The following is a 19,483-nucleotide window of genomic DNA, read 5'->3' as shown; positions in this document are numbered from 1 at the left end:
GTCCCATGCACCCCAGTGTTCACTGCAGCATTATTTACAATATGTGGAAGCAATCTAAGTGCCCATCAACTGATGACTGGATAAAGAAGATGTGGTATATATATACACAATGGAATACTACTCAGCCATAACAAAGAACAAAATCATCCGATTTGCAACAACATGGATGGACCTTGAGGGAATTATGTTAAGTGAAATAAGCCAGATAGAGAAGGACAATCTCTGTATAACTCCACTCCGATGAGGAATTTAAAACTGCAGACAAAGAGAACAAATTAGTGGCTACCGGGGGAAAGGTGAGGTGGGGGGTGGGCAGAAAGGGTGAAGGGGTGCACCTGCAACACGACTGACAAACAATGTACAACTGAAATTTCACAAGATTGTAACCTATCATTAACTCAATAAAAATTAAATTAAAAAAAGGATTAACAGACAAAAGGTATAAATTGGAACTTGACTGGGCAAGCCAGGATAAATGGTTATACTAAACCTATCTTTTTTCCCTGCCTAAACACACTGAAAAACCATGAATACTTTTGATTAGTATTAGGATTTCATACTGCTCTAAAGAAAACATATTAGAAGTTATAACTCCTTTCAAGTAGATCCGAACCATCTGATCTAATACCACTCATATATATACCAGGCTGGATTACTTAAGAAATATATTTTTATTGGGGTAAAAAGACTGCACAAACTCAGAAGACAATTCCAAGAAAAGCAAGTATAAATGCTTCTGAGAAGACCAAGTCAAACAGAAAAATATAACTTTCTGTCATAATAGGTAAAATGATGATTTTACACAGGAGGCTGAGTCATGGCCCAAATGGACTTCAGCACAGTGGTTTTCCAACACGTGACACACACAAAAAAGGAAAAAATTAGAAACCAGGGGGATACTCAAAAGTTTCAAAGATATATGCTGTATCTCCTTAGCAATTACACATGGTACTAATAAAAATAAGACACAGACTTTTGAGGCAACTTAATTTAGTGAGCTCAATTTAGTCATCTCATCTGTATTCCAACTAATCGAGTTTTCCTCATCCCTTCCATGATAAAATTAAGCTAAATGATCAAGCTTTTGCCAATGTCTGCTATCATCTGAACAAAACTACAAATGGACTCCTCCCAAGAAAGAAGCAGCCAAACTCTCACCCTCACCTCAATTTCTACAAAACCATTATCTGATCACCATCATTTGACCTGCATATATAACCATCTCTTGATCTATAATTTGTAGATGTCCTACCTTCCAAACCAAAGAGTTTACTAAAACAAAACCCGCTCCTTGTATTGCCTTACATTTCCTTTGCATGTCATTAGACGGTCTTTAAGGTACTGATAAAAAAAACATAAAAATGCTTTCTGCTATTTTGGAGAAGAGAATAACACCTTTTTCACACATGACTAAAACAATTTTAAAGAGTAAGATACGCCGCGTTTAATGACTTTAACTTTTAAAGAGCCTATTAATTCAGAGCGAGATGGAAGAAACTAACATATTATCACTGCTGAAGACAATGACAGTGAACACCAAGTGTACTTACTGTATGTCAGGAACAGTTCTAAGCACTCGACGTGAATCACTGTATATGAATCTATCCTATGAAAGAGACATTACTTTCCACATTTTACAGCTCAGCAAACTGAAGCATGGAAACACTAAACAATTTTCCTAAGGTTCAATAGCTTATTCGCAGCAAAGCTCAGATTTGAACCCAAGCAGACTGACTTGGAGTCTGGCTCATAACCAGTACATTCTGCTCCTCCCCTAAGCGGCCGTCAATCAAAACTATCTACTGGTTAATGCAGAACAATGTCCGTCACTGAACTGAATTGTCATACACTTGGCCTTTCAAACCAGTGTGATCTGGAGGGTACTATGTTAGCCATGTATACCAAGCCCTAAACTGAATCAAATCCAACCACACTGCTATACCTGCCCAAGCGTCAGCGGAACAGCATCCTGTGTGTGAGTGCGCCCAATTTTGATGATCTGGGCAAACTCTTTGGACTTGGCATCGAGGGCATCGTGTAGCTTCTGCAGTCCTGGGAGCAGCACTTCATGAACTTCTATTGCAGCAGCAATGTGCATTGCTGTGGGGAAAGTGTCATTTGAGCTCTGTTGGAAAATTTTCAAAAGAAAGATAAGACATTAAATCAGAGGCAACAAAAAACAAACTTGAACGCCCCAATTAAAAAAGCTCACTAAACTCACGGTATTTAGTACTCAATTACTTTTACATGTGGTAAGTCACAGGTCACTTAGGATCAAATGAGAAGCAACCTCATTTCCTTTATGGAATGTATTTAGGACTGTATTACCTACAATGAATGTACTATATATTACTATTATATCTGCCTGCTAATAAATGACAGCAAGATACAAAGAAGTCCAGTTAACAAGTGCGTATAAGAACAGCAATAATAAAGTATCTTATAGTTATACAGTGCATACAGCCTCTCAGAGACATTTCTTCAGGGGCCGGCCCTGTGGCCAAGTGGTTAAGTTCGCATGCTCTGCTTTGGTGGCCCAGGGTTTTGCTGGTTCAGATCCTGGGCGCAGACATGGCACCGCTCATTGGGCCATGCTGAGGCGATGTCCCACAGAGCACCACCAGAGGCACTCGCAACTAGAATACACAACTATGTACTGGGGGGCTTTGGGGAGAAGAAGGGGAAAAAAGAAGATTGGCAAACACTTGTTAGCTCAGGTGCCAATCTTTAAAAAAAAAATCAAACATTTTTTTCATTTATTATACTTGAGGAAAATTGTGTGAGGCAGGTAAACCACTTTAAAAGTAGGAAAGGCAAGCCGTCAAAGACATTATGTGACTTGCCAAAATATTTAGGACTGGCAGAAGTGGGACCTGACCAGGTCATCTAACTGTGCTCTTTCCTCAGCTATACCCCTATACTTCTAACTTACGATGCTATTCAAAAAGACAGATTCATTTTTTGTAACTTTTTATTATGGAAAATATCAAACTACTTACAAAAGTAGGATGAATGGTATAAGAACACTCATGGTACCTATCACCTAAATTCAAATGACTATCAGCATACAGCCAACGTTGCTCCACCTATAATACCACCTCATCTGTCCACCTGACCATACACACTGGACTACTCTGATGCGGATTTCAGACTTAGCATGTAGAAAAGATAAATTCGTATTTAAAGGCAAGCACTGAATTTGAAAAATCCTTTATACAATGAAAATCCTTTATACAGTGAAAAAAACCCTCCCCCTTAATAATTAAGATATATTAGATTATACCTAGTATCCAGATCTTGGTTTCTAAATATTATTTTCCAATAAAATGGAAGGTCCTCTAAAAGCTCCTGGGAAAAATGGGTGCTTACAAGGGCTAGGGCAGGAAAAAAAGAAGATGAGGATCCCGGAGCATCTCACAGTGCAAGAAAGTAAGTAGGCGCTTTAAAAAAAAAAGGATGTCCAAAGGACCCAGGAGCCAACGGAGAGGACTCCCGAAGCCAGAACAAGTTGAGCAACAATATAAATAAGAAAAGTACTGGATTATAACCCTAAGAAAAAATGTCCATGAATCCATACTGATACGCACAACGACTGAACAAATAAATAAATATGGGGGGAGAGAGAAGAGGACATCTTCTTTACAGAAAAATGTCAGTTAATGACTGTACAGGGAGGAGGGGAAGAGAAAACCACCACTAAACCCCACGGCAGTAAGGGCTGCAGGCAAGATCCACCGAGGGTGCTGAAATGCGTGGGCCAGAGTTTAAGGAGAAAGAGGATACCTGCACAGCCTCGAAGTTCTCTGTTGATTCTGTGGTGATTTTAACACATACAAAATTTCTTGACACTCCTCCCTTTAGGAAGTGAAGCCAAGTGTACTGCGCAGAGCACAGGACCGACTCAGTGACTCACTTCTAACCAAGAGAGGACGGAAGGTGGAGGAACCTGGCAGACGCCATCTTAACCCAGTGATTCAGGCTAACATCACCAGCACCAGGGCATGCTGCTGTCATGACCCCCCAAATGATGCAATGAGAAGGGCCCCCCCTTCTTTAACAGTCTTCCCAAAAATCCAGTCTCAGGCCAATTACGAGAAAAGATCAGACAAACCCAAACGGAAGGACATTCTACAAAATACCTAACCACTACGTTCAACAGTGACGACAAATTGCCACAGATGGAAGGAGGCTGGGGGGATGCGAGGACTAAACGCAGTGTGTGGCCTGACCTGAATCCTAGAAGAGAAAAAGGACAGTGGCAGAAAACTAAGGGAATCCTAACACAGTCTGTTTAGTTAAGAGTGTGCACCAATGCTAATTTCTCAGTGTGATAAATGCGCCAGGGGCATGTAAAACGTCTAACGTTAAAGGAAGCTGGTGAAGGGTATACAGGGACTCTTCGAAGTGTCTTTCAATTCTTTTACAAACCTAAAACTATTTCAAAATAGTTCTTAAAAAATAAACCAAACAATAAAATTATAATATATACTAAATTTAGGTGTCCTAAAAGTGATTTTTTTCCCTAAAAGTGATCTTTATGAAGTTTAAGACATAGACCCAAGATTCCTAAAAGAAATAAGAAGATATAAGAAGCCTTTTTCATTAAAGAATATAAGCATAATGAACCCTCCTTGTCAAAAAGCTAACGCTTGTTTTACAAGAAAAATCTCAGGAATTCTTTTCAATTTATAACAAAGAAAAGAAGAGACCATATACTGACCTGGCTTTTATTAACATGATCATTGGGGTGCACGGGCTTCTTGCTGCCAAGTTCACCTCCTAGCATTTCAATTGCTCTATTGCTAATGACTTCATTTACATTCATATTTGTCTGCGTTCCTGATCCAGTCTGCCACACCACGAGAGGAAAATGCTCATTTAATTTACCTTCAGCTACCTGTAGAACAAAATGATAAAAAATGAATTTTTGAAAAGAAGAAATATTCAATATCCACTTAGCTATTTTAATCAACTATGATTAAGCTGGCACCACTTACAGTACCAGTTTAAAGATGTTCCCCTTTTTCATATGCTAAACGATGTACTGATGGTGCCAGAGTTCGTGGCTGGCTATCACGTGTAAACTGCAGCACCGCTCACTCCAACCACGGCTACTTTAAAGGGGGAAAGATCATCTGCTGTTCATGGCACAGCAACTTCACCGATTCCAAAAGAAACCTGACTCAAAACCATCTCTCTTCTATTTCTCCAACTGCTTCCTCTAATAAGCCCCAGACAGGGCCCCTGTTAAGGCTGGCAAATGTGTTAATGTGTTAGATACATTTCCTCTTGGTGCTCAGCAGGAATATCCAGCAGATGTTAGAGCCAGAGTCAGCACGATAATGAACTACTGACTTGAGAGAGTGAGCTCACTAATAGCTACTTCATCGCACATATGTCCGGTGAGCAGCAACTGCCAAGTATAGAGACAAACACGGTCCAGATTTGTCCCTATTTTTCTCATATTTGTATACTTTAAGTTAATGTGTTAGTTTCTGAATTGTAAGCTTTCTAAGAGAGTCAGTGCTTAACTTCATTTTCTGGAATAATTTTAGCTTAAAAATATTAGCATGCACTTTAGAAATCTATTAACTTAAACAATTGGTTCACTTTAAAGTAAAACTTTTTCCTTTTCCTAGTTACATAAAAATAATGGGTGATCAGTATAGTAGTCATCATAGTTCTACCCCTCACATAATGACTCCCAGCCTTTTGGCATCTCCCTCCAGTCTCCACTCCAAGCAACGGGAGTGTATATGCATATACGGAAAAACGCATGTTTTCTGTTCATTTTTGCTAAACAAAATTAGGATCATAAAATACATACATTTTGCTACCTTTCCCCCTACTTCTCATATGGTAGGCTCTGTTATATGATATTCTTTAAAAAACTAATTTTCTATGACTGCACATTATAACTTATCTAATCAGCTGTTAGGGATGGATACTGTCTAATTTCTTATTATTATAAACAGTACTGCAATGAACATTATGTATAGAGTTTTTAAACTGTTATCTCTCATTGCCTTCTTAAGATTAGTGACATTACATTCTCCATACGTATTATCAAATAATCGACTAGTTTTAAAAGGAATCATTTATACATAAAATAAGAAATCAAATACATGTTTAAACAGCATCTCTTCAAAAATTTTTAACTATTCAAATTAAAAGAAAAAGTCAAGAGAATTAAAAAGAAAAGGTATAATATCATCCAGAAATTCTGCCACAATACAGTATTTTAAGCACCATATTAACACCCTCACCAAACAATAATGCTCCCACACTACCTTGAAATTCACTAACTCAAGAATTCACAGTGCCCCTTTCCTCCTGCCAAAGCTTATCATCATCTGGTGGATGATATGGGTCTGACGCCATTAAGTAAACACAGTTATCACCTCCTACCTCATCTGCTGCCTTCATTATTGCATTAGCAATCTTTGGATCAAGACCATAATCCTGGTTTACTTCAGCAGCCGCTCGCTTCAGGATGCCAAAAGCTTTAATAACTGGAATCTAAAATTGATCAAAAAAAAACTCAAATTTGCAACGTCAGTTAAGAATGAAAGTTTAAGATTTCTATTTTATGCAGGTGCAAAAACTGTACGCAAAACAATAACTTAAGTAATACTATGACTCGAATGTTTAGGATATAGAAAAAGATTACAGTTAGGTATATAATAAACTAAGAATCATCATGTATCTATTTGTTTAGGGAACCAAATAAAAGCAAATACATTGACTGTTCAAATAGATGTGTGTATGCCTCACAACACATATACATATATATACACACATATTCACACATATACAATGTATCATTCATCCTATTTTATAACACATTACAATGTATGTGTTCATTTCATATATGTAAAAACAAATGGTACTCAATCATTTCACCAGCAAGCACCATTATTTTCCCTCACTGAATCCCACGCTACATTATAAGTTTTACTTTTTCTCTTAAAAACAAAAAAGCAAATAAATGTAACAAAATGGTGTTGGGAAAACTAGACAGCCACACTCAAAAGAATGAAACTAAACTACTATCTTACCCAAAAATTAACTCAAAATGGATTAAAGACTTGATTGTAAGACCTGAAACCATAAAACTCCTAGAAGAAAACACAGGTGGTAAGCTTCTTGACACTGGCCTTGGCAATGATTTTTTGGATCTGACTCCAAAAGCAAAGGCAACAAAAGCAAAAGATCAACAAGTGGGACTACATCAAACTAAAAAGCTTCTGCTCAGCAAAGGAAGTCATCAACAAAACGAAAAGTCAACCTACTGAATAGGAAAAATATTTGCAAATCATATATCTGATAAGGGGTTAACATCCAAACAAATGCAGAACTTATACAACTCAATAACAACAACAAAAAACCCCATTCAATCCAATTAAAAAATGAGCAAAAGAGGGCCAGCCCAGTGGCACAGTGGTAAAGTTTGCACGTTCTGCTTTGGCAGCCCAGGGTTCACTGGTTCAGATCCCGGGCGCAGACCCACGCACTGCTTGTCAAGCCATGCTGTGGTAGGCATCACACATATAAAGTAGAGGAAGATGGGTAGGGATGTTAGCTCAGGGCCAGTCTTCCTCAGCAAAAAGAGGAGTATTGGTGGCAAATGTTATCTCAGGGCTAATCTTCCTCAAACAAACCAAAAAAAAGGGCAAAAGACAGGAAGAGACATTTTTCCAAAGAAGACATACAAATGTCTGAAAGTACATGAAACGGTGTTCAACATCACTAATCATCAAGGAAACGCAAATCAAAACCACAATGAGATATCACCTCACATCAGTGAGAATGGCTATTATCAAAAAGACAAGAAACACAAGTTTTGGTGAGGATGTGGAGAAAAGGGAACCCTTGTGCACTGCTGGTGGGAAAGTAAATTGGTGCAGCCACTATGGAAAACGGTATGAAAGTTCCCTGAAAAATTAAAAATAAAACTACTATGTGATCCAACAATTCCCCTTCTAAGTATCTATCTGAAGAAAATGAAAACACTAATTCAAATAGATATAAGCACCCCTACGTTCACTGCCGCATTACTTGCAATAGCCAAGATATGGAAACAACCTAAGTGTTCACTGATGGACAAAGAAGATGTGGCGTGTATATACATATATATACACATACACACACAATGGAACACTACTCAGCCATAAAGAAGAATGAAATCTTGTCATTTGCAACAACGTGGATGGACTTTGAGAGGATCATGCTAAACAAAGTCAGTCAGAGACAGAGAAAGACAAATACTGTATGATCTCACCTATATGTGGAATCAAAATAACAAAACAAACAAACAAAAAATCAAGGTCATAGATATGGATATAGAGAACAGACTGGTGGTTGCCAGGAGCAGGGGGCGGAGGGGTGCGTGAAATGGTGAAGGCAGTCAAAAGGCACAAACTTCCAGTTACAAAGTAAGTCATGCGGATGTAATGTATAGCGTGGTGACTACATATACAGCTAATAATACTACACTGCATATTTAAAAGTTGCTAAGGGAATAGAACAAAAAATCCTCATCACAAGAAAAAACTTTTCATAGCTGTGTATGGTGACAGATGTTAACTAGACTTATTGTGGTGATCATTCCATGGTGTATACAAATATCGAATTATTATGTTGTACTCCTGTAACTAACATAATGTCATATTTCAATTATACCTCAATAAATAAATAAATAAATGAGATAAAAATAACATATTTAACTGCCAATTTATATAAAATAACCAGTTACTGAATAGGTATAGCTCATCTCAAAGCCAAAAAGTATGATATTCTAGTTAGTCAGTGAAGCCTTACACTCAATAAATCAGTGGCAATTGCTCTCAGAAGAATTATTTTTAAACCCAGAGTTCTACAGACTGAAAGATGCTTGCTTCTGATATATATAACCATATTTCACACCCATTTAGTCTGCAGATCTCTTCACTTTCCACTCCAAATCACCTCACCAAATTTAAAGGGATAAACTGAGTTACTTTTGATGAATTTTACCTGATTTTAAGATAGGTAAATTATGTGTTCTCATCAAAATTAATAAGACAGACTGTGGTACAGAGCCCACTCCTGGTTTGAATGGGGAAAGGGCAGGCGGGAGAAAGGAAGGGTGAGGAAGAGCGATGAATTTATTAAGGCTACAGTCCTCAGAGCGAATCCAAGTGGAAAAACACAGAGAAGTAAGGAATAAGACACATCAAACCTGGGTGAAAGAGAGGATAAACTGACAGGCACACAGAAAAGGAAATAAAACCAGAACATTTTTATGTATTTATTTTTTCTGAGTAAGATTAGCCCTGAGCTAACATCTGTGCTAATCTGCCTCTATGTTTGTACGTGGGTTGCCATCACAGCATGGCTGATGAGTGGTGCGGTCTGCACCCGGGATCCGAACCTGCAAACCCAGGCTGCCGAAGTGGAGTGTGCTGAACTTAACCACTACGCCACAGGTCTGGCCCCCTATTTTGAATTTTAAGAAACTAAAATTAAAACATTTATAAGTTTTTTACCCAAAGGAATGGAGACAAATGGCACATAGGATTAGAAACTTAAAATTTTAAACATGAAAACACATGGGAATTCAAAAGTCTACAGGAAGCCTGAGTGTGGGTTAAACCACCACCCAAGTCATCAGCAAACGCCCACGGGAATGGAGTGACTGATCCCAGTGTTTGTGGACTCACAAACATGAAAACGGGTCACAGCAGAGAGACTCACTGAATACTATTAAAATAAAATGGTAAAATGCGTCCCTGGGGAGGAAAGAAGGGTTTCATTATTCTGAATTTCCTCACATCAGAAGCTCATAGTCTGTTTTGGTCTTGTTTTCCTTTGGGCCTCAGGTACAAAGGGTTGGGTTAATTACACTACTCAGTTCACGGCACTTCAGTCTGCTTTATATGTAACAAAGGTCAGGAAATTAATCCAGATGGATGCACGTTGACAAAATTGATAGCCCATGCGTCCATCTTTCACAGATGTGTGATCCAAACAGCTGCCCTGTCTCTGGAGCAGGAGCAGCAATCCTGCACCCCAGGACCACACACCTTGCTGGCTGAAGCAGGACAATCCAAACAGGAGCCACGCTGACTCCTATCAATATTGGTCAGGACTGACCTCTCTAATCCCAGGGGCTGAACAAGATGAGAATATTTTAGGATCAACTGCTACCCTTTGTCTCCCAACCATGTAGTCTGGTCTATGTTTACCTCCCCACCCAGCTTGCTGTAGGGAGCAATAACAGAGAGATTTTCTTCAAGAAGATTCAGCTGCCTGTTACAGAACTATATGAACCTGTCATGATTCAGTCTTGAAGGCTTAGGAATGAGCTAAAATACGGACGTTAAAATTATTCTAAGACACGAAGTATACTGAGACGACAACTGTTAATAGCTCCCTGGGTGAAGTCCAGCTACTTCTAGGCTTACTAGCCTATCCTGCACTCCGGCAGTAACTATTTTTCACGCTCCAGTTGGGCTCCCATAGGACATGTATTTCATCAACTCTTTTCACACTTCAACATCTCTGAAATCAGATGCATCCTACAATCAATGACATGTCACAACTTTAATTGGCAGCCTTTTCCTTTCTTAGTGGTACATATTGGTGCATCTTCCAATTGATGCCACCTTAGATTTAATAAAATATGGTAGAAAGTTTTCTAATCATTAAATCATTCATGTGCATTGAACAAATACTAATATATTATATCCCAGACATGGTGAAAAATAATATTTTTATGCATTTGTCTATACTTTTCTGAAACTGAAACCAAGCATAGTAAGAGGAAAACCTATTTTCTTTTAAATCAGTTTTTTTAAAAATCAGTTTTAAATCAGTAAAAAAATAAAATTAAATATTGAAATTAAAAATGCTTACAAACTGTAAAATCCTAGTAAAAATCTGAAAAATCCCGGCAAGAATGAAAAGACCAATCATTTAGTTCTATCAAATAAAAATCCAAAATACTCAAAGCCACAGCTCAAAATAACAGTATACTAAACTTCAAAAAGTTCTTTGACATTTTAATGAAAGAGGAACATCTTATTACTCACAATGCCAATTCTCCAATAACTTTACATTTTAACTGTAAAATATTTATTTATAAAGTAAAGTGACTCCTGTGAATAAAGCCTAGTTCACCCAAAGTCAGCCAACATTTCCATAAAAGCCACTTACGGGCATGCGCTCTGTCACACCTCCAATCTTAAAGTTCATGGTGGATCTCACGGTCTGGGCACCATAATACTTATCATTCGGGACCTTCAGTTCACCAAAGGTATCATATTCGATCCGAAAGGAATTTTGAGATGCCTAAAGATAAAGATAAGACACTGTTATAACTTGAAATGAAACTAAGTATCAAAATCAACAACATCCCATCAGCTGTAAGGGAAAAGAAACCTTAATAAGAACCCCTAAAGACAAAAAATCCCATTTGGGGCCTGGCCCCACGGCCAAGTGGTTAAAGTTCCATACACCCCACGTCAGCGGCCCGGATTCGTGCATTCGGATCCCAGGCATGGACCTACTCCACTCACTGGCCACGCTGTGGTGATGTCCCACATATAAAGCAGAGGAAGATGGGTACAGACGTTAGCTCAGGGCTAATCTTCCTTGAGCAAAAAAAGAGGAGGACTGGCAAAGGATGTTAGCTCAGGGCCAACCTTCCTCGGTGCAAAAAATAAATGAATAAATCAATCTCATTCTGATTCTCATTCTACTCCCCAGCTCCAGCTCTTTTCTTGAGAAATTTGTGTCACACAAATTTATTAATATAGACATTAAAGACAGACCGAAGAATTCACATACTACACAGATGATAAATACGAAGAAAGCCTTTGAAGTATTAATAGTAATCTTTTCCAATTCAAGAGTACGCCTATTTCTGGTCAAGTTTTGGCCAATTCAATGTACTCAGGTTAATGCTTATATTCTGGGAACTTTAGAAAACGGTCTAAGAATGGTAACTTACAATTTGTATATATTACATATTCAAACACAGCGTCACGTGGTCTCCGAATACTCTGCCTGAGAGCAAGCTGCGCGCAGAACCACAGTCCAGGCCCTGCAGTCGGACAGCCCAGCGCTCAGGAGCCGCGCCACCTGCAGCCAGTCAGCTCTTCTCACTCGTACAGTAAAGGAGACGTCCAGAAGGGCAGATGGGCTGGGGCGGTCCCTACCCTTCCCAGGGGGATGGAACCTGTGTGAACACGGGGCTAGCTAGGGATCCTCTCTCTACCAAAAGGAACATACTTACATGTATACAAAGTCCTACATGTGGTCTTAGGGAGCTTACATCTCGAAGCCAATCCACCATCCAGAATAAGAACCCACGACCCACATACCTTTTATGGCGAACCTAGGATGCTACCAAGTACATCAACTTACATTAATAAAAAAATTAGTAACTGCTCAACAAATATTTTATAAAACTGTAAAAAATTTATAGTAAAACAATAGAAATACGGAATTTACAGATGATACTTTATATTAAGGAGACTTCAGAGACTCAGAGCTTTAATTAATGTTCATCTTGCATTAATGATAAAATAAACATGGTCAGATGACTCAAAAAATTTAAAAATCCCTAGACAAGTAATTTTGTCTTAGTAAACAGTCCTGACAAGGAAAAATTTAATTTCTAGGCATCCCCTCGGACTAGAAAGATTTACAAAACCCTTTATATGCTATAAAACCTTTCAGACTGCATGAAAAGAAAAATACCACTGTATCCATGGACAAATACAGGAGTAGGACCAACGAGGTGCATTTCTTTTCTACGACTGGAAGTCTGCAGGGGACTGGCCTAGCCATCAGGAGAAACAACAAATAAAAATAATCACACTCTCACATTCACTGTGCTATGCAGTCAGCACTTTTCAAGAAGTACCTTATTCGACTTTCACAACTACCCTAGGAGATTTTACTGTTAGTACCCCCACCTTAAAGGAGACATGGAGGCTTGGAGAGACTACATAATCTCAGCAGATCACCCAGACAGCAAGGCGGAAGGCTGATACATTCAAACCCCAGACTGAGGGATTCCAAAAGCATCTGGTTTCCTTTTTATCAGTACTTCCATAAGCCAAGAAATGGAGGGAGGGACTCCAGACTGGCCCACTATAAGCCCGTGAGTGGGCAGCCTTGTACCCCTACCCTGCAGAATAAAAGCAGCTGAAGACATGCAGTTATATTTTTCTCTAACAGAGCTGGGTTACACAATAAAAATACTGTGCAATACGATCTTGTCTTGGGTATCCTAAGTAAATATCCTCGCATGCTAAAATATCCTCTGTTTCCATAAGATTAGCAATGACAGCAGCGGTACTGCACACACGAGCTAGTTCTTGCTCTCCATCACCTTGCTATGAGACAGCAACAAGATGCCGGCTCCAAAGAAGGGAGACTGGTTTCCATTTGGTCATTTGTGAAATCAAGTTCAATTCCTTAAATTTATATCACCATTTTTTGTGTTCAAAATTATTAAATTTTCATCATAAAACAGCAATAACTTTGTCCTCTAAGTAACAGGTTGCTATGATAAAACTCAGATCCATTCAAAGTTACTTGGAAAGATCTAGATGAATAAATTCAGCTATGTTCTTTTGCTTAAATCTTAAAGGAAACAACAGCCTCAATCAAATTCTACGATCTCAACACTGATCTTTTAAAAAGTGCAGAAGTCAATTGCGGCTGAAATATAATCTCAGCAAACACTTCAAAAAATACACTTCCTGGGCTGGCCTGGTGGCATAGTGGTTAAGTTCGCGTGCTCCACTTCAGTGGCCTGGGGTTCAAAGGTTTGGATCCCACATGTGGACCTACACACCACTCACCAAGCCACGCTGCGGTGGCATCCCACATACAAAACAACGAAGACTGGCAGAGATGCTAGCTCAGGGACAATCTTCCCCAAGCAAAAAGAGGATGATTGGCAACAGATGTTAGCTCAGGGCTAATCTTCCTCTCACACACACACACACAAAATATATATACATATTTCTTGTCCTTATAATAAAAATAAACATCGCAACTTCGAAACAACAAACACTGTTTGCATCAGCTTAGCTAATAATAAACTATTCCAAAACGCCAAAAAGTTATCTATTTATTTAACCCCAGGAAAGAGACAGGGTGTACAAATTCAGAGAAGAGAAGCTGGAGAAGTGCTGTAAAACACTCTGGAAGGCACCAGGAATGAGAAAAACGACCTGTCAGAGGAGGCTATGCCTATGCAGGGTTGGCACCTGCTACGTAAGAACATATATAAAATGGACAGAGAACAATGAACCAGATGATGTTGCCAAACCTCTTCAAACTCTCTTTACAGTGACCACAGAAGACAAACCTTTATACGGCGGCAATTGTGACACGTGCACACGTGACACACGAGACTGAAACAAAATTTCATCAGTGTATGTCACACACTCATATTTTCTATTCTATGCTATTCTATCAAAAATAATAACAAAAATGCTGGTTACTATACACTTCATTATTTCAGCAGTCACTAATGAGTCCACCTGAGGTTTCAACAACACTGGTGTGGTTTTCAAAACCTTCCCACATTATCATCCAGATTCTCTCCTCCCAGTGGCATGAGCAAGAAGAGGAGGCTGCTGACCTAAAGGAATGAGAAAATTAGTGCTTTTGATGAAAAATTCAGTGACGAATGGCATCTCTTAAATATAAACAAGTTTTTAATTCATATAATATATCCATTGTTACAAAAAAAGTCTTTTTGAAAACAATGTCTTCATATCCCATAATTCAGAGAGCAGAATTTCTGGGCGAAGCTTGGTTTGTCCTCTCAGGGATTAACGTCATGGTTTGAAGAGTTTAACCAGCCAGGCTCGGGCAGGCACAAAGGCGCAATTTCCCCACGGTGCCCGCGAGATGCGTGTTCACAGTCACTTCCCCTCCTGGAGAAGCACAAATAGGTGATGTGTCCAGTGTTCGCTGCGTGTGATTGCTATTAGGCTCTAGAAATACCAAGGACTGTTAGCACCTACTAACCTCAGGAACTGATGAGGCCGTCTCAAAATCTGCATGCCAGCCTAAACCAGAAAGGTCAGCCCAAAAATACAGGCCTCGGGCCTATAAAATGTCCCCATGCATGTGCACGTGTAAGACAACCAGTAACTAAACCATGGCACCTCCTAAAGAAGAGGTCAAACGCCTTTCAGATTCTCAGTCTAAGGTGGGTTAAAGAGTATTTCAGTGTTCAAGAAAATTCAAACCACTTCTTAGGCAAAAAGACGACCTCAAGGGATAAAAATCCAAAATTTGACTTCATTGCGTTTGTGTTTTCAGTTTCTTTCTGAAAAAGTCTGTCTGGTCTTAAAATACAGGGGGACCACCAAGTCTTGAAATATTGGCAAATGCACAACAAATGGTTTATTGATATTACACTGCCATACAGAAGACGATACTATCTCTGTTTCCAGACTTCATGGCCATTCTGAAGATCATTAAAGAAATAAAGAAAACAGACTTTAAAAACATATAGGGCTTCTCCTCCACCAGGCTGCCAGGCCAACGTCCCAGCTGGGCTGTTACATAGGTTCAATCGCACGGTACTTTCTCTCCTGAGTAGCATCTGTCACAGTGAATTAACTGTGCCTGATTTCTTTGTTTATTTAACCTCCACCGGTAGTCTCTAAACTCTATGTGCATAGCAACTGTCTTATTTATAGGGCCAACATATAGCAGGTATTCAATAAATACGTTAATTTCCTATTGGACAAACTTTTATGTGTTCTTTCCGATAAAAGGTAACTTAGGGCATTTGGGTTATGTGAATTTCTCAACACTAGCAACAAGAAAATCTCAACAAAATCAACACAGATTTTGGGGCTGAGAACAGAGGGCAAAAGGTGTATTAAGAATTATAGGGGAGGTGCTGGCCCTGTGGGGAAGTGGTTAAGTTAGCGCGCTGTGCTGCAGGCAGCCCAGTGTTTCGTTGGTTCGAATCCTGGGCGCCGACAGGGCACTGCTCATCAAACCATGCTGAGGCTGCATCCCACATGCCACAACTACAAGGACCCACAACTAAGAATATACAACTATGTACCGCGGGGCTTTGGGGAGAAAAAGGAAAAAAAAAAAAAAAAGAACTACAGGGGAAAAAATTAGCCTCATCTGATGCTAGCTAACATTACAACACTAAAAGGCAGTGCTATTTTTTGACATTTATAGGCAATATGTTCAGTTCTCCAGTGTCCTATTCCCTTTTACAATACACTAAATAAGTAAAAAATAAATAAAATTTTGAAAGGCTCTAAAATGCACTAAAATTATTCGAGCAAGAAGTTCCAGGAATGTAAAGAACTCTAGATTTTGTAGTTTCAGGTATAGTGAGGCCATCAAATTATTTTAAAGTTTACAGTCCAGAAAACATCGTGGGGCTTTGAAATATCCTAGATATAAGCATTTTTAATGATCACTCACTGCCTGCCAAGCTCGGTCAAAGTCCTTTCACACGGACAAGCTTGCTGAGTAGCTGTAATTATTTTCATTTTACAGGCAGAAACTGAGGCGCAGAGACCACTCGCCAAAGTCCAACTCTTGAGTTGGAGAAGAGGATCTCCTTTCTTTGATTGAGAGCTCCCACGACAGCACAGCGAACAGGGCAGCACTGCCACTCTTCCGAATAGATCATTCCTCTCCCAAACCTCTCCTGACCACGTACACCTGCACCCCGGCACGCGATGCTTGTCATAGCCGGTTGTGCCGGAGGAGGCACCCCGGCGAGCACAATGCACACTCAGGGCAGCGGCAGGGACACGGCCTCGGACCTTCCAGCTCCCGGGCTGCCTTTCCGAACGATCGCGCTCGTTCAGCCACAGGCGGGTCCTGCCCGCCTCCGCCGACACGCGCAGCGCACTCCGCCCACGTGCACAAACTCTCGGAGTTTACAAAGGGAAGCGGGCGGACCGCGCTCAGCCTAACAACTACACGGGCAGCTGCACGAGAAGTAAATGCGACGTTCGTACGACCCCTCAGCCCCACCTGGACCCGACAGCTCTGCACAGGGAGCCCGGGAAGCCACAGCGCACAGGCGGCGGGACCAGCGCCGGGCCGCCGAGGCCCTGCCACGAGGAGCGGGGGACGCGGGGCAGGCGGGCCCGCCCCCGACGGGGCCTCGGCGCGGGCAGGGGCGCGACCGGGCTGGGCCGGGCCCAGGGGCGCCCGCAGACCCCCAGCCGCCGGCCCCGGGGCGGAGGTTCCTCCCCCGCGCGCTGGGGGCGCCGGGAGCCCCTCGCCGGCCGGGCGCGGCGCGGGGGGGGCGGCGCTGGAGGAAGCCCTCCCGCCAGCCCGCGGGCACTCAGCCGGCGCGCCGGAGGGCTGAAGGTCACCGCGCGGAGGCCGGGACGGGGCCCGCGCTCACCATTCGCGCGGCGCTCGAGGGCCGGCAGGGGAGGGCCGCCGCGCCACAGGAGTCCGGAGCCGAGGCTGCGCCCGGAGCCCGGAAGAGGCGCCGTGGGCGCGCGACGAGCCGGAGCGCGCGGTACATGGTGCCGCGAGAGTCAGGGCAGAGTCCCCGGGCGCTGTGGCCACGCCTCCGCGCCGGCTGTCAGAACCCGCCCCGCCCACCGGGCTCCGCTCTTATCCAATCAACGGCCTCGAACCGAGCGGACGAGGCGGGACCAATCGTGAATGGCCAGTAAAGAGTGAGGGGGCGGGCTTAACTGCCTTGTTGTAGAACAGACATTTGAAGCCCTCGGATTCATGGGAAACTAGAGAAGGGGGTTATGGGAAAGGCGATGCCAGAGAGGGAGGGTACTAGCTAATGGATCGTCAGTTGCTGTTTGCTTGGTGGAGTAGCCTAGGAAGAAATATTTATTTATCATGTAACCGCTCATTACGTGTTCTTTCTGTTGGAACTTTTTTCCTTATTCCAGATTACAGTTTCAGGATGGAAATTTTGAAAAGCACAGCAAAGTATAGAGAATGAAATAATTATCCAAATGTCAACACTTAAAGATAATTACTCATTTCTTTTAACTTGTCATTTTGAGATCTCTACAATTTCCTTTCTCTCCTTAATGTGTACTCTCAGAACGCTCTTTTAAAATGTAGTGTGGAAGATGTCCATAATTATAGGCGATTTGGGAATTTTTACTGTTTGCATTTGTTTTACAAGTTTTTTGCGTTGATAAGATATACATTTTCAAATTAAAAGTATATTGTTTTAATGTAATAGGTGATGACCGAAAAGCAGGAGCTGAGACAAAATTGCACGTGAGCCGCAATTTTGTCTCTTCTCGTTTCTTCTCCTTTCTGTTGGTTGGCACCAGATGACAGTTGCTCAAGAAAGAGAACCCCTAGATGATGTCCAGAAGTCAAAAGTCGAGGACCGGCAAAGCCAAGCTTTTAAGAGTTGGTCTCTGTGAGACCTCTTGGTAACACCATTTTTGTTATTTTGTGGCTTATGAATTTGGCTCATATATATTTAAAGTATGAAAATTTAAATGAAATTTATGAAAATTTAAATGAAAGCATCTTAGTTGAACTACAATCAAAACACTTCAGGAAACCCACCTGAATTCTTTATATCTCAGTATCTCCTCCCTCTGTCAACTGATGATTCATAAATTACTAAAATATTTGATGAAAAAGTGAAACCAAGGATTATCTGGAAATTAGAAGGTCAGAATAAATGAAAAAAATTCAGAATAGAAAGATAATGCAGTGGTTTTAGAAAACAATAAGCCACCTATCCCATGTTTGCTCTTTCCACCACTAAAAGGCAGACAACACTAACATTAAACAAAGCTTAACGTGAAGATAGTATTGTTAGCATTGTCTTTGGTTTGAAAGAAAACTACAGAAACAAATGTTTACTAACAATTACCTAGGAAATGCTAACATTTTAACCAACTAGGTAGCAATTACCTAGTCATTTCCTAGGAAATGCTAACATTTTGAAGTATTTGCTTGATACTCTTCATGAAATAAAAGAAATAACAAATTACTAATAATAGAGTGGCATTTTCTTCCCAATCTTCCCAGCAACTATCATAATTTTGCTATGTCTCCTTTCAGCTCATCTGCGTATTTTTCGCTTTGCATGTTAGTGTGCAAACAATGGTTTTAAAAATTTAAAGTTTTACTGTTCAATAACTATATATTTTGAGGTCTGATATAATCTTTTTAACTTAACAGTATTCCATCACATGAATATAAAACATTTTACTTACCCAGTTTCCTAATGAAGGGTATTTTTTGCTATTACACACAATGCTTCAATGAACGTAAGTTTGTAATTTCTTTGTAGATGGTTTCTCTCTCTTCATTGGGTAACATCCCTCTTCACTCCTATTGTTCCTTGTTATTTTAAACTTTTTCTGTTATTGATATTTCTATGCCAGTATTGGTTGTCTTGGCCTGATGTATGTTTCTCATTTTATTTTAGACAATTTTGTTTCCTTTTAAATGTATCTTCTGTTTCCACCACACA

At 40.5% G+C, this 19,483-nt stretch overlaps 1 protein-coding gene across 1 annotated transcript in view; it reads right to left on the bottom strand.

The window, feature by feature from the left end:
* Positions 1–17,745, bottom strand: part of FH (fumarate hydratase) — a 33,855-nt gene extending 16,110 nt beyond the window's left edge. Inside the window, exons 1-5 of the mRNA XM_070602320.1 lie at positions 17,411–17,745; positions 11,197–11,331; positions 6,409–6,519; positions 4,721–4,897; positions 1,943–2,125 (exon numbers count right to left, since the gene is read on the bottom strand). Coding sequence (XP_070458421.1) covers positions 1,943–2,125; positions 4,721–4,897; positions 6,409–6,519; positions 11,197–11,331; positions 17,411–17,536 — 732 coding nt within the window. The 5' untranslated portion in view covers positions 17,537–17,745. The remainder of the gene's footprint in view (positions 1–1,942; positions 2,126–4,720; positions 4,898–6,408; positions 6,520–11,196; positions 11,332–17,410) is intronic.
* Positions 17,746–19,483: the final 1,738 nt, after the last annotated feature.

The sequence above is a fragment of the Equus przewalskii genome, chromosome 31 (genome assembly GCF_037783145.1).
Source record: "Equus przewalskii isolate Varuska chromosome 31, EquPr2, whole genome shotgun sequence".
NCBI classification, from domain to species: domain Eukaryota; kingdom Metazoa; phylum Chordata; class Mammalia; order Perissodactyla; family Equidae; genus Equus; species Equus przewalskii.
Note: the sequence above shows the minus strand (reverse complement) of the source record. Positions and strands in the feature narration are given on the sequence as shown.